This window comes from Python bivittatus, unplaced genomic scaffold (genome assembly GCF_059951505.1).
Source record: "Python bivittatus isolate LINGU-HERP-01145 unplaced genomic scaffold, Pbiv_v1 ctg000670_np1212, whole genome shotgun sequence".
In the NCBI taxonomy this organism is placed as follows: Eukaryota; Metazoa; Chordata; class Lepidosauria; order Squamata; family Pythonidae; genus Python; species Python bivittatus.
Genome location: NW_028277094.1, coordinates 11,881,952 through 11,897,471, shown reverse-complemented (window position 1 = coordinate 11,897,471; position 15,520 = coordinate 11,881,952). Strand labels below are relative to the sequence as shown.

The window sequence follows — 15,520 nt, the reverse complement described above, 5'->3', positions numbered from 1 at the left end:
TGGGTGTCTCGCCTGGGAGGCCACGTGGTTTCTGTGAGGGGATGTTGCTCAGACAACCTTTTCTCTCTCAGGTCTGTCTTCAAGGACTCCCAAGGCACTTTGGACCTGGATGGGAAATTTTCTCCCCTCTACAAGCAAGACAGCAGCAAACTCTCCACGGAGGATCTCCTGAAGTTCTTGGCAGAGTATAAGAAGTAAGGCTGGCAGGGGAAGGGTGTCACAGTGGGGCCAGGAGACCTGGGCTGCAGAAAGTGTAAAAAATACATTTTCCAGACTTTTCGTCCCAGCGTCGTTGGGTCGAGCTGCCTGGCTCGTGCTCACAAGTGTTCTTTGTTCCCTGTGCAGGCCGGAGAAGACGAAGCTGCAAGTGATACCTGGCCAGTTAAATGTCACATTGGAGTGTGTTCCCCTGGAGTTCTCAAGTAAGGAGGGAGAAAAACAGTGGAGGAACGTGAGACGGATGTTTTCTGGCATTAATAATCTGGGGTCCTCCTTGTCTGAAGGAGACCTTGTTTCTAAGCCACAGACTGATCAGCTGCTTTCAGGGGCAGAGAGGCAGAGGTACCAAGTCACCCGTCACTTTGGCCTCAACCCTAGTTATTCACAGAAACCATGGTTTGAAAACCCTCTGGAGGTGGGATGGGTGTCAGTCGTCTTCAGGCGGCCAAACCACTATCTTAAGAATTCGTTCAGCGGCTGAGCGTACACGTTTCGCGAAATCTCCTTGTGCTTTGTGTTTATGGCTCAGCATAGTGTGAGAAGCCAACCAGCAGTGGCTTATTCAGCTAATCATGGTATAATTAAGCAAATCATGAAAGTGCCTTTTGGTTAAAGCACAGAAACTCAATCCTGCTAGGAGATTACCAGAGAGCTGCGCCAATTTGCAGCTAAGTGGAGACAAAAGCTTACAGAGAAATTCTGTTGCTCCAAGGCCACGTTAGAAGTTGGCCGCTGAAATGCCATCTCAGCTGTGCTGGTCTCCCTCTTCTTGCCCCTGGGGCTGAGCACTGCTTCGCCGTCTCAGCCACGGGCCCACGGGGGGTTTATGATCTTAACCAGGTGAGGGAAACAGTTGTGTCCTTCGCTAAAACGTGCTGAGGCGGCTTCCTGCGTGGTCAGAATAGTTTCTCTGCTCCTCCGGATAATCTGACTGCACGGGGGCAAGCAGGTGCTGTAATTGTTTCTTTGCGTGGGGGGGTGTCTAGCTCAGTCCTGGCTTCGCTGCCGGGGGTCGTGTACTTTGTCAAGCCATGATATGGTCTGTCTGGGTTTTGGCTTCACCCCACATGCAAGCCTGCCGAGGGATGGTGCGGCCTGCAAACCACTCAGGCAGCCCAGGTTTGGTGCTGCGATGGAAGCCTCTCCCGGTAGGATCAGCCTTAACCGGGATGAAGGAAGCCGAGCATCCTTGCTGCTCAGCCTGTCTATCCCAGGTGCAGCGAGTGGCGCTGAAGCTCCCTTGCCGTGTTGCTCTAAGAGGGGCACGGTCACCGACGCGTTGCCCTGCGCTCTTCTCCTCTGCCAGACTGCGTCACGGCCGCGTTTATCCCCATCAAGCCCGCCGAGGGGCAGCCGCGGAGCAACAGCGTGGCGGCTCTCGAGGTGGAGGAATTTGTGCCCGAGGTGGCAAAGTACTGCTGCCCGTTCACCACCTACAGAAACCGACTCTACGTCTACCCTTTGCACCTGAAGTATGACAGCCAGAAGACGTTTGCCAAGGTGCGCAGGGGGCCGCGCCTGACGGAGACCCACGGGAGGGTGGGGGAGCTTCCGTGCTGCAAAGAGGGTGGCCTGGGGCTTCTGGGGACTGGACTGACTGCTTTATTATTTCCATTTGTAGGGCCGCCCGTCTCAAGTCTCTCATGACTCTGGGCGGCTAACAGGGTTAAAAGAAAAACATAAAAGTTTAAAAAACAGAAACCCCAAAAACAGCACACAAAGGAGGAGCAGCCGGGGTAAAAACAGACCCACCCGTCACAGTTAACCTAAGCCACGTAGGGGCTCAGCCCCACCCCCTGACCCCCAGCCCCAGTGACAAAGCCGAGCCTTTAAGGCCCTGTGAAAGGCCACAGAGTCAGGGCCAATCTTATCTCTGGACTCCTGGTAGCCCAAGTTGGGGGCCCAATCGAAGGGAGCAGGCTGCCAATTCACGCGGTTCCAGAAGGATGAACTCCAGGCATTTCTGAACTCTGCACAAGGAAAAAGAGGTGGCAGATTCACACACCAGCAAAAGCAGGAGACTCCGGGGTGGGGAGTGAGAAAGAGAGGAGATGGGCTCACCCTTTGTATTAAGCCAGGGTTTAATTTAATAATGGTGGCTTGTTAAACTACAGAGGCCTGGTTCACACATAACCAGAAGCTATAAGGCAGAATGTACAATAGTTGCCTTCAAGTACTGGTTGCATTCACACATAATAAATCCAGCAAACTACATTAGGGCCTGATTTACACATCTGCTACGATGGGGCTGTTTGGTTTTGGTATGTGTGAACTTAGCCATCATGGTTTGTTGAACATGGCTTATTTCCTTATTCACAATGCTGGTCAGCCTCTCTATCGGAAGCCAACTCTGAGCAGTGCACAGTTCCCATCTTTGTAAATTCAGATTACAAGCAAACATAAACAGTAGTAATAGAACCAATGTAAGAATTAAAAAAGAACAGGAGTGCCACCGTCTGGGACCCAACAGTAAAAGCCCCTTTGCACCAGAAGGAGCAGTCAGAATTGCAACAGCAGCTCAGCCGTTGTTCCCAAGCCCATCGAGCCTTAGCACAACATGCAAACCGAGCCGAGGGCTTGCACAGCGGCTGAGAGAGAAATCCGCTCTGCTGTGGGAGAAAGGAGGATCACGGTTGCTCTGAGCAAGAAAATGTTCTGAACGTTCCCTTGTCCCCACTGTCGGTCACTCTTCCAGGCAAGGAACATCGCCATCCGCGTGGAATTCAAGGACTCTGACGAGGAAGGTGCCAAAGCCTTAAAGGTACTCCAGAGCCATGCACAGGGAACAGGGCGGTCTTGCAAGAAGATGGTCCTCCCTGCTGGCCTGGTGCTGGGTTGGAGGTGGTGGGGCAGGCAGCCTCTTGGGGCCACCTTCTCATTGAGCTTCTGGGGTGCCCTTCTCATGCTGCCATCTGGGGCTCTTTCCAGAGACAGTTCCATCAGTCCTCCTTTCCTGTCCTCCATGCTCCAATCTCTGGGCCAAGTCATGCTGCCAGATGAGTGACCTCCTTCCCTTGGAAGGCCCTCTCCACCTGCCAGCCGACCTCTACTCATCGTGATGCGTGGGCTTCCTGAGTTTTGCGAGCACGTGGCACGGAGGGAGCTTAGATCTGGGGCAGGAGGCCCAATGGCATCTCCGTTCCATAGGGAGCGAAGGCAGAAAGTCCGTCAGCCTCTCCAGAATTCCCACTAGAGGGAGCCAGTTGGCCCCGGTTGGAGCTCTTCAAACTTGAGCTCCTGGAATCGTGAGACCTTTTCCACCACCATCTGAATCCTGGGGGTGGGATTCAGTCTGATAAGATGCCCCCTTCTTGGGTCCTAATTCTGACAAGAGGGAACTGAGCAGGGTGCAGAGGGAGTGAGGGAAGGAGTTTTGATGGGTCCCAGAGTTGCACAAAGAGGATCCCTGTTGACCAAGATGGTCTGCTCAAACTGGGAATTCCTTTCCAAAGCAGGCTTTTCTGCCCCACCACCTTAGTCTTGCAACTGGAGACAGCAGGATTGGGTCCCTCTGTCCACAATTTACGTCCTTTAATCCACTGCAGATCTCTGCTGGCATGCTGTCCTCCAGTGGAGGAGATTGGAAGAAAGTCCAGAGCCCTCACCGGTAGATAATCATGCCTTTTTAGTCTTGTTCCTCTCAGCCTCCCTGCGTTCTTGTTATGTTCTGCAGTGCTTCTACGGCAAACCTGGGGAGCCTCTGTTCACCTCGCACGCCTACGCTTGTGTCTTACATCACAACCAGAGCCCTGAGTTTTACGATGAGGTAAGGAAAAAAAATCAGCCACCCCATTAAAGCAGAGGAGGAGATGGTTGATTCTGCTAAAGTTTCCTGGAACTAAGGAGAAAGCAGCCTTTATAGAACTCAGGTTTCCTAAGGGTCCTCCTTTTACTTTTGATCTAACTCAGTTTTTTTCAAACTTGGCCACTTTAAGAGGAGTGGACTTCAACTCCCAGAATTCCCCAGCCAGCCATGCTGGCTGAGGAATTCTGGGAGTTGAAGTCCACACCTCTTAAAGTGGCCAAGTTTGAAAGACACTGAATTAGATCAAGTTTCAAATTCTCTTGCCAAGATGTTCTTGAAGGCGAAGTGAACTTTTAAGGGATTGAGGATGGGTGTTGCACCAGAAGGGAAGACAGTCCGATGGACAGAATGAAATGCTGATCGTCTTTAAAAAATGAAGTGGCACAAAAGCCACCTGGCATGGGAGAATTCAGCCTCCCTTCTCCTTCTGTCGCGCAGATTAAAATCCAGCTTCCGATCCACCTCCATCAGAAGCACCACTTGCTATTCACCTTCTACCACATCAGCTGCGAGATTAACACAAAGGGGACGGCAAAAAAGCAGGACGCCGTCGAGACCACAGGTACCGGACAGGTGGAACCCAGAACACTCTCTTTCCCCGCCACCTGTGTCAGGCAGGACTGGGAATCCAAGAACCACGGGGGGTCCCAAGGAGCATCTCTGCGAGGTCCAGGAAAATCTGTGAATCCATCCCCAGGAGCTCTCTTAAAAATCTCCAGGAAGGGAGCTGCGAGTCAGATCCTTCGTTTCCGCGCCTTGTAAAAATGAAGGTGGGCCCACTGGTATCTGAGTATTCTGATTGCATCGGAAATGGAAGCTCAAACGTGTGGGAACTATAACTGTGGTGTTCAGGGAGGGTGGCGCTTCTGGCAGGCTTCTGTTTCTCGTTGTGAAAGGAATAGAACTGGGCCATTGGGGCCTGTCACCCCCTTCAGGCTAAGACTGTGAGAAACCTGGTTTTCTCTCCTTGGGGTGAGCCTCACAGGCGTGTCTTGCCAGAAGATACTTCGTTTTGGCTGCTTTAAACCACAATGCAGTTGGTTGGCTTTCAGCTTAGCACATGATGCAAACCCAGCCACTTGTGTTTTATAAATCATGGTTGATAGCTTAGCATGACAAAGGATCTCAGTCCCACTTCGGTGTAGAGCCAGTTTACTGACCAAGCCATGGTGTCTCGAGATGCGTAACCTCCCAAGTCCAAATCAAATAAACCCCTTATGGCTTTGGGTGGTGTTTGAGTTCATCTTGGCCTTAAAGCTCATCGCAATTATTATTCCTCTATAAGGACCTTGCTTTGCCTGCTAAGGGCCCAACCTATGGTTCTGGGGCATCCCCACCTAGAAAAATCCAGGGGCAGGTGAGGGGCCACAATGTCATTGCCTGCCCCCGTCTCTGTTTTTTCTCCAAATCCAGCACTTCTGACTTTTGTCTTCCTCACAGGCATAGTGTTGGCTCTGAAGACAGCACCCTGGGGTTTATTGATTGCAGCTTAGCAGGATATGTGAATCTGGATTTTGATACCCACATCTTTGAACTCAGCAACCTTCTTTTCTGCTGTGACCCCAGGATGCTGCCGCCTTCTCCTTCCCCGCCTTTTAAGTCTTCCTTAGCTCTCCTGGAGTTAAAGGGGTATTTCCCCCCTTCCCACAACACCCAAGGGAGCCTCAAGTTGAGCAATATCCTTTAGGCTTTGCAGTGGTGTCCACAGAGAGGGGGCTCAAGAAAGTCAAGACATTGGCTGCAACCATACATACCCATGTAAAAACCATGGATGTCAAAAAGGCGCAGGGCTTTGATCCCATGATCATGGCTGCCATTTTGGCTTTTTTGATACCCACCTCCCCATGGAAAGCTTTGCCTCCCCTTTCCCTAAAGGGACTGGTATTGATCAGGAACAGACGCAGGAGTGGGATCAGCAATGGGGCAGCCCATTTCGTGCTGTGGTTTTCTGTCAACTCAAGGATGGGATGGATGGAAGCCATTACAACGCCACCGTGGGGAAAGGCCTGCGAGGGTTGGAGAAGCAACGTAGGAAACATCCTTAGAAATCGGGCTGTGATTGTGCTGTGCTTCAGCTCAGGCTGGACAGAACCAGGGTTCATGGAGGTGCTCCGGCTGTGGGTTCCTAAATGAACAGCAGAGACTGGGCACACAGGATCCCCTGAATTATCCTCTAGGACAGTGTTTCTCAACCTCGGTCGCTTGAAGATGTGTGGACTTCAACTCCCGGAATTCACCAGCCAGCAGAGCTGGCTGGGGAATTCCGGGAGTTGAAGTCCACACATCTTCAAGCAACCGAGGTTGAGAAACACTGCTCTAGAATTTTAGCTTAACGTCCTTGCAGACTCAGCTGGTCTCTGCAATCATGCTTGCAATATAGGAGATGCAGGTGCCAGGCTGTGATGGACTGGAGTGGAGGAAGGGAGGTGAAAACGGTGCTCTCGTCTCCAGAGCAACGCTCTGGAGATAAGTGGAGAAAGCTGGCGCATCCCTAAACATTCCAGAAGAGAGTAGAGAGTTGTGCCTGGGAACTACTGGTCAGTCTGAGAAGATTTCTGTAAACAGGTGCTGGCAAATAAACCTTGCTGATTGAACCTGCATGGTCTCCAGGAGTTCTTTGGGCTAGGCCTGACACAGGCGAACCTTCTGGAGATCTTCCAAGTTGTTGCATCTGCTGCTTTCACCAGCAGCGCAGGCCTTTGCTGACTCCACCGTGTCTCTTGCCGTCCCCACAGTCGGCTTCGCGTGGCTTCCTTTGCTGAAAGATGGGCTGATTATCACCTCCGAGCAGCAGCTCCCTGTCTCAGCCAACCTGCCGGCTGGCTACTTGAGCGCTGGAGATACCGAGGCGCGAAAGGTAAGGTGACTCGGAGATGGATTGGGCATCAGGAGGGCAACGCGTGTGTTCATGCTCCAAGGTTCACTTTTCACCCACCCAGCCTGCATGCCAAGCAAATCCAGAGAAGTTGCACCAAATCAGGCGGGCGTCTCAGAGTTACTTTCCTTAGCAAAGTTCCAAACCCCCTGTCATTCCTGTTGCAAACGCCCATGCGCGCATGCGGTTTTCCCTGGTTCCTTGGAAACTGCATTTGTGCAAGCAACATGTGCTCTGCCACGCCCACAAAGACCTGGCGGGCTTTGTTTGGGTTGTTCTGATTGCAATGATGACAGCTTCTAGCTGCTGTAAAAGAAGTCGGAAGTCATTCTTTTTTTGGGGGGGGGGGATTTCTGCTTTTTTTCTTTTTCCTTCTTTTTCCTTCCTTTTCTGCACTTTTGCGTTCTTTTTCTTTTTTCTTTTTTCTATTCTCTTCCTTGAGTATTAGTTCTTGTTAGTTGTTACCTTTCTGTCTTTTAAAATGTAATAAAGGTATTATAAAAAGAAAACTGCATTTGTGCAAACAAGACGTGCTCTGCAAAAGCCACAAAGAACTGGTGGGGTTTTTTTGGGTCGTTCTGATTGCAGTGATGACAATATCATGGCTGCAGCACTGGAGCAACTGGGATTTTTGTATACTTCGAAGTACTTTTCTTTCCACGTCAGTCAGAAACGTTTTCTCTCTCTCTCTCCCTTGCGTGTGCTGATTTCTGAGTTCAACTTAAATGGCTTTTTTCGTCCCTGGTTGGGCCAAACTGCCTTGTCAGCTAGCCCAAGGTTCTTTAAGCAATCTACAAGCTGCAAAAATGCATCTTCCTTCTCTTTGGTCTCCAGCCAAGTATTGACATTAAATGGGTCGATGGTGCCAAGGCTCTTTTCAAGCTGAAACTACACTTGGAGTCCACCATATATACCCAGGTATGTGGAATGAGACTTGCCTTTAAAAGGGCCCTTTTGCAACCCCAGTAAAAATAGGTCTTCAAAACAAGGCGGCCATGATGCTCCCTCCCCCAACCTGCTGGAGGTTCCTTAGGGGAAAAAACACCATACAACCTGGTTTTCTGCTGCATATGAATGACCCAGGCCAGAACGGAGCTGTTTTGCACAGGCCTTAAGGAGAAGGCAGCCCAAGGTCGGGGTCCCCCAGACTGCCGTAAGCTCGGGTGGGGCACAAATGGAAATGGGTCAGCATGTTCTTAAGGACTGGCGAACTCTGCTGCTCTGTGATTTCAGGACCGTCACCTCCATAAATTTTTCCAGTATTGCCAGATGATTCAGGGCGGTGCCAAAGAAGTCCCAGGAGAACTCGTTAAATATCTGAAGGTGAGCTGAGTTTGGACAGTGGGGGAATCTTCTGGGGACAGGCTGCAGCCCACTCCCCGGAAGGAAATCCTGCCTGCAGAAAGCAGGCCTGGGTTTTGTGCCTTTACTTCCATTTCAGATCCTGTTCTCAGCATCCCAGGCCTGTATGGATACACCCTTGTTTTTTATCCAAATTTCTGAAATGGATTTGAATTTCATTTACTGGTGATACAGCTGCCCTTCTCACTGCTGACGAAAGCAACAGCAATCCAGGATAATTAAAAGCCATTGCAGTAATCCAGTGTTTCTCAAATGTGGCAACTTTAAAGACATGTGGACTAATTCCCCAGCCAGCAAAGAATTCTGAGAATTGAAGGGCACACTGGCTGGGGAATTCTGGGAGTTACATATCTTAAAGTTGCCAAGTTTGAGAAACCTGCAGTAAGCAATCTGTACCAAATGTGCCAGAGGTCTGAATTAATCCTTCCACCTTACAAGCGGAAGAGCTGCCAGCAGCTAAGCAGCGGGGCTCAGTGGACCACCCAGCCCTGATGCGGAAGAGAGAGCCAGGCCATCTGGATCCTGCCCTGGCAGCTCTTCCTGCCCAGTTCTGCTACGTGGGTGGACAAATCCTGTCTGTAACCAATCATGTCTGTCTGTAACATGGTGGGGCTTTTCAGCCCAACTGGTAATGTTTTTTCCCACCCCGTGTCCTCATCAGCTTGTAAATTATGGAATGCCGGGGAAGTGGGAAGAGACTCTTTAGTCACCAAATCCATCTCCTACTCAAGGCAGGAATTCCAATTAAAGCCTTCCCAAAAAGTCACCGCCCAGCCTTTACGTGACCACCTCCAGCTCCAGGGGAGCTGGCAAAGCCTCTCTTCCTCTTAGGGAACTTTTTTCTAGCATTCAGCCAGAATCTGCCTTATAGACCTTCAATCTATTGCTTTACTATCTGGCATTGTGACTTTGCATGCAGCCTCTAGAAGAGTCATGTACATTTTCAGCACAGTTTTGAAGTCATGTCTCCCGTTTGCTTTCCTTTAATAAGCCCAATTTTCAAGCCCTTTTTCCTAATGTGGATGCATGGGGGCGCGTAACTTTTCTTGCAGTCAATGACCTGTCAGTGCAACAGGTGAACAGAAATACAGAGACACTATGCAAACAACACAAGAAATAAAATATTCATTATCATATTAGAAAATACGAAGTCCACAGAGGCTATGTGAAATATACCACCTGGCCAGAGCCCGAAGTCAAATGGTTGTTGTCATAAACCAAAATAAAATACAAGTGTGCTTTTATGAAGACTATTTTACTTCACGTGTGCCTTTTTCTGTGCAATTCTGTGTATCAGAAAACTGCATCACAAAGGAGCGAAAAATTCAAAGCCTTGGACTAACGGCATCCCAGTTCAGGTATTAACTGGGAAGCCCAAAAGTGGTCCCCTTTATGAAAACAAGGAGCAAACGAAGTCCAAGCATGTATCTTTGTTTCAGTGTTTGCACGCCATGGAGATCCAAGTCATGATACAGTTCCTGCCTGTGATTCTTACGCAACTCTTCAGAGTCCTCACCAGCCACCCGCAAGAGGAAGAGGTTGCTGTCAACAGTACTATGTGAGTTTGGGCTGCAGACAAGTGACCAGTTTCAGGTTGATCCTCTTTCTCCCGTGGGAATATTTTCAGCACGCTCGTGATCTAATTCGGCCCGTTATAGAAGCTTACACATCCGGTGGCCTAAGAACGCAGGGCTTTTCAGATGCGAACTTATCCAGCGGCTTTTCCAAAAGAGTTGCTCTGTTGGAAAAACCAAACAAGGTTTTGAACTGCATGCAACGGTTTGTGTCTTGCAGTTTACAGTATTTGAAGCCAGAATCGATAGCCTTGGGGCAGTGTTCTTCATGAAAGAGTGTCTCTCTCCCCGAACACCCTCATGGGCTTACATGTTATCATTTCATCTGAATACATCATTTATAAATTCATTTAGCATTGTCAGTGTGTTCGATCTTGAAAAAAAGAGAGTTGTTTCTACACCAAACAAGCCTCCAGTCTATCACTTAGAAAGGCAAGGAAAGCAAACGGTGGTTATTCCAATTTTCCCTTTTTGATACGGGCTCAATTACGGTTGGGAATGAGACTTCATGGACCGGATGACGTAGAAGTGGGAGGTGAAAAGAGACACATCACACAGGTGGTCCTGCAGGCAGTTCCAAAGAAATATATTGCAAATGTAAAAAACAGCAGGAAATCAAAGTGTAGTATGAGTAGAATTTAGGTATTGGCTCCTTTGTGTGATTCCATAATGAGCAGGCAAAATAGCTGCTCTTGAGTGAAACAACTCAAGATGGGCAGGAACAAATGGATGAAGATCCCAACAGAGCGTCATTGCACATCAGCCAAGCCAGTCAGCCCTGATAGGAAAAGGAGGAGCTATCATGGAAGTGGGATTGCTCTTCCCTGTAACAATGAGATGTGCTCTCTCTCTGCCTTTCTTTTCCAACCCTTCCTGCAGGGTTCTTCTCCACATCGTATCCAGGTGCCACGAGGAAGGTCTTGACCACTATTTACGGACATTCATCAAAGTGAGTTGGGGAAAGGACTCTGTTCTGGGTCATGGCCTCTGTGCCCAGGGAGTCCACCACTGATAGCACAAAATGTTCCTCCTCCCCCACAGTATTGCTTTCAGCCCGAGAAGCCCAGCAGGTCCCAGGCTAAGATGACACACGAAATCTTGGCAGTAGCCATATCAACGATTCTCAAGCAGTCAGCAGATTTCTTGGCCATTAATAAGATGCTGAAGGTGAGACCAGAGTTGGAAGGTCTAGTCCTGCAAGGCCACCTCTCCTCCTTGCAAAGTCTGAAGCCCATCAAGCCAAGGGTGTTGAGAAAGGCTACACACTGCTCCTTGTGTGGCCTTGTCCACACCACGGTCTTCTCATCTCATTTCTTCCCCCTCTGTAAAGTAGGAACAGGTGGGACTTGACCTGGCTGACACACATCTCTCTTCTCTTCCTCTTGGTTCTAGTATTCATGGTTTTTCTTTGAAATTCTGGTGAAGTCAATGGCTCTGTATCTTCTGGATGAAAACAAGATTAAGGTAAAGGCAGAAGCACACCACGGTAAGCTTTTACAGACAAGCCACTTGGCTCTTGTGTGAATGGAAGGAGCTTGGGCTGCTCTTCACGCTTTGCCTCTTCAGCTCCCCAGGCAACAGCGATTCCCAGAATCCTACGGTCATGCGCTGCATTCTCTGCTTCTCTCCATAATTCCACACGTGAACATTCGCTACAGCGAAATCCCAGAAGAGTCAAGAAATGTCAACTTCTCCTTGGCCAACTTCTTGAAGGTTGGTGTAGTCTTTTGCTCCTTCTCTCCTCCCTTCCCCATCTTTAATTTACAAAAAAAACAAAGGACAGGCATGCGTTTCATCCCATTGGAATGGCTTGGCCTGCTAGCACTGAGAACTGCTTCTAGGATTGAAACTCTGGAGATGGGAGGCCCCAGATGCTTAAGGGTTACCCCACAACCCAGACTGCTTATATACTGTATAGCAATAATAAATAGCATTTATGCACACCAGGCACACGTTCAGTCAGTGTGATGCAGGAGGTTCATCTTTTATCCCCTTCCACAGCGATGTTTGACGTTCATGGACCGAGGGTTTATCTTCAACTTGATCAATGACTACGTTTCTGGATTCAGTCCCAAAGACCCAAAGGTAAAATATTAAGCTTCCCGGAGCCATTTCAGAGGATAGAAAGCAGGGAGAGTTGGTTATAACGCTATTTTTTTTTTGTCCTTCTCCACATCCAGCTCTTGGTGGAATACAAGTTCGAATTTCTGCAGACCATCTGTAACCACGAACACTACATTCCACTGAATTTGCCGATGAATTTTGCCAAACCCAAGTTTCAGCGCATGCAAGGTCTGTTTAATGCTCCGTGACTCAGACACCCAGCAGGCTGTTACTAGCGAACTGCTGATTATTTCTTTGATCTGCTTGTGAAGCCAGTGCCTAAGAACTCAGGCTGGGAATTGCTGTTTTAAAACTTCCTGAGAAATTCAGCAGAATCAGCAAATAGAATTTACAAGATTTGGTAACAGCAGATATTTATATAATTACTGTAGGAGTTTGCTTCACTAAAAGCAGAACATGCCCGTTGGGCACCATTTGTAGTGTGAAATGGGTTAGACTTGAAGATAACACGTATTTTAAAAACCACTTTTTAAAATTTCTTCTCTACCTTCCCCCCAGCTTTTTTTAACTTTTGAAACATTCAGATCAAAGAAAAATTCCTCAAATTGTTTAGATTGTGTGTGTGTGTATACATATACACACACCTGCACAGTGGAACACATTCACTGCCACGTACAGAGGCACAAAATATTGGCTGTGAAGAGGGAATGAAAAAATCTGGGCCCCTTCGAAGATTTCTAGATGTGCCTCTTTTTGTGCCCATCAGTTGTTTTGCGCTATTTGTGCCATCCTAACTTAATCTAGCTAAGTAAAATTATTATTTTCTGTTTCCTTTTGTGGCACATCAGTTAGACTTCTTTTCTATGTCTCTGCAACAGTTTGCTAGATGGAGCAGGTAGAATTAAGGGCTGGAAGATGCTTGGCGCCAAATCAAATGTGCTTCAGATCAGCGAGTATTTGGCCCTGGGAATCGTTCAGCAAGCCTCTTGCAACGCTTCCTAGTCTAACCCCTTGCATTTAGCACCCAAGACTTTTTAAATCTGGATTTGCTTCTTAAACCAGCATAGTTTAGCAGCTGCTTCCTGTCTCATCTGAAATGGCGAACAGGCGAAGCTGAAACAGCAGACCGCGGCATCTGGAAGCCGCCTCTTTTCTAAAATTTCCACATGGACCCAGCGAGATCTTAATCTGTTTACGCAGCTACAGCTTGACAGTTCCAGAAGCACAGATCTAGCCTCAGCAGTAAATTTTAGTTGACTAATTGGAGTGTCTTAAATGGTTGCTGTAAATAATCCAGGCCGTGGCTCTAGGGTTCCTGCTTCATCCCAGGGCGTTCCGATTCACCCCTGCTTCCTGCCCTCTCCATCAAGCGCTCTTCCTTCTTTCCCAGCCCCCTGACCCCCCACCCCCACTCCCGGCCTGGTTGAGCAAGGCCAGACAAGTTAGCCAGTGGTGTTGGCCAGTCCTTCTGCTTCTGCTTTCCCGGGGGCTCAGAGGCTTCGTCCCCGAGACCCAGATGTCTCTCTGAGCTTGGATAATATAAGAACGGTCCTTTCGGCCTTTTTGCAGCAGACGCAAACCTTGAATACAGCTTAACCGACGACTATTGCCGCCACCACTTCTTGGTGGGCGTGCTCCTACGAGAGATGTCGGCCGCCCTGAAAGACAACTCTGACATCCGATACTTGGCCGTCAGCATCCTGAAAAGTCTTCTTATCAAACACGCCTTCGATAACAGATACCAGCACAAGGTAGAGTAACTTGAGGCAGTGTCGACTTGGTTCGGAGATTGCACCGAAGCATGGTCTGCCTGGGCTTGCTTGTCAGATAACCCACCATTGGCTGAGTTTACACAACATGCCAAGCCAAAACTAAGCAAACCACATTATGGTTCAGCCCAGCGTGTGAACCCGTTTAGTGCGGCCAGAGATATGGGTTTGGTTCAGAATGACATGACAGGTTGTGTAATCTGTCCCTCGACCCTGTATCTTGAAGCATTCCTTCAGCCATTTGCCATTTTCCATCCATCTTCTGGCTGTCACTTCTTAGTCCCCCCTCCTAAAAATACATTATTTCCAGAAGTTCATGGTGGTGCATTCAGATTGGTGCCAACATGGATTTGGAGAGATCTGATCTACCACCAACCTCTCTGCAGTTATATCCTGTCCCTCTGGGGAAGAGGTCTTTTAAAATCCAGCACTGCCCAGGCTGATCGGCTTCTCTTCTCCAGCCTTGTAAAAGTAGCCCATCTGGGTGGCAACCAATTGCAGGGTTCCCAGCATCACCATTCTCCGCGGTAAGAAGCCGAAATAAAGGCCTGAGTCTGATTTGCGGGGCCATCCCCCAGCTGCAAGCCGAGAGGCAGTTCTTGGCCCCTTCACAAGCTGAAATTGTCCAACGTGTTATAAGTTACAGGATGTGCATTTATTGACTTTGCCAAACCTGGAATGGTTGAGGGGGAGTAATTGGTGAACCTGGCTAATGAGGAGGACAAAATAACCAGGATGTTGCATGCCAACAGAACCTTCTTTCTGCTTAATAGTCGCTTAGACAACATCCGGCCTTCCGCTTAGTCTGTTGGAGCCGCCTCCTCTTCATTTGATTCTTTAATGTCCCATGTGTTTTGGGATCCCTCTTGACATGCGTGACTGACAGAGTTGGGAGCTGGCCAAAACACAGTGACTGCAGGCCAGGCCGGCTCCCTCGAGGCTTCTCTGGCGTTTTGCAGTTCTGCACGTAGCCAACTCATCATTCGGTGTGGCAGCTGAACTCCTGGGAACCTATCTCAGCCCCCTCCCCGGGTGCATGCGTTTAAAGGCATAGCTGCCCTCTGCTTGGGGTTCGGTGGGGACGCCGATGAAGTGACTTTGGCCAAGAGCTGGGGAGGTGGCGGTGGCAGAAAGGATCAGGGAGGTGCCAAGCGGCTAGAAAAAAAAGGGGTGATGCTATTAATTAATTAATTAATTAATTAATTTTATTTATTTATTTATTTATTGTTTAATTTCCATAGCCATCCATTTACTTTCTTTTAAAATTGTGGCTCTTTCTCGACCTCTGTTTTAAGGCGGGCTGTTCTATACCGTGCACATTTTTCCTTATTATGTATTATTTTGGTATCGTCATTGCTGCTATGCCAACCCAGAAGGGGTCTGATGCTTTAAGTAAGTACTAAAGGAGACCCGGCACAAAGTCTGCCATCACAGCAAAGAGGCAGCTGGGGGGGGGGCGTCTCTCTTCTCCAGCCTCTCCTCAGCTGCCAACTTAGAGCTGTTGTGAGATTAAAGGCAACCCCACTTTGGCCCCTGCAAGTTATCCTGATCTTGTGGGATGAAAGGCTTGAATGCAGGTGCAAATTTCTAAAAATATTGGAAGGGAAGACAGTTGCATCGTCTTCTGGTTGTGAACTGAGACACAGATTACCCAAGCAATGTCTGCCGTTTCAGGCTAAAAATGGTACAGGATACACCTTTGCATCTCGCCATTGTGAGCGCTGGAGCAGCAGTGAAGATGTTAGAATGGGGCTGGAGGTGCCCAGGATCCAGACCAGCCTCAGCCTTGGGAGTCCCTGGGATGATGGTGGGGGGAGGCAGCCCACCTTACGAGGGGGGATGAGGAATCCTT

At 48.9% G+C, this 15,520-nt stretch overlaps 1 protein-coding gene across 2 annotated transcripts in view; it reads left to right on the top strand.

The window, feature by feature from the left end:
* The window catches only part of DOCK11 (dedicator of cytokinesis 11), a 67,867-nt gene that overhangs the window by 22,182 nt on the left and 30,165 nt on the right, over window positions 1–15,520 (top strand). The window contains exons 15-31 of one of the 2 annotated variants that reach the window (XM_088151694.1): window positions 72–194; window positions 346–422; window positions 1,526–1,719; window positions 2,915–2,980; window positions 3,893–3,985; window positions 4,463–4,586; window positions 6,760–6,881; window positions 7,734–7,817; window positions 8,133–8,222; window positions 9,701–9,819; window positions 10,715–10,784; window positions 10,877–11,002; window positions 11,228–11,299; window positions 11,402–11,548; window positions 11,837–11,920; window positions 12,016–12,127; window positions 13,472–13,650. In XM_088151694.1, the coding sequence (XP_088007820.1) occupies window positions 72–194; window positions 346–422; window positions 1,526–1,719; window positions 2,915–2,980; window positions 3,893–3,985; window positions 4,463–4,586; window positions 6,760–6,881; window positions 7,734–7,817; window positions 8,133–8,222; window positions 9,701–9,819; window positions 10,715–10,784; window positions 10,877–11,002; window positions 11,228–11,299; window positions 11,402–11,548; window positions 11,837–11,920; window positions 12,016–12,127; window positions 13,472–13,650 (1,882 nt within the window). Of the gene's footprint in view, window positions 1–71; window positions 195–345; window positions 423–1,525; window positions 1,720–2,914; window positions 2,981–3,892; window positions 3,986–4,462; window positions 4,587–6,759; window positions 6,882–7,733; window positions 7,818–8,132; window positions 8,223–9,700; window positions 9,820–10,714; window positions 10,785–10,876; window positions 11,003–11,227; window positions 11,300–11,401; window positions 11,549–11,836; window positions 11,921–12,015; window positions 12,128–13,468; window positions 13,651–15,520 lie in introns of both variants that reach the window. The other variant, XM_088151693.1, reaches the window with a different exon arrangement.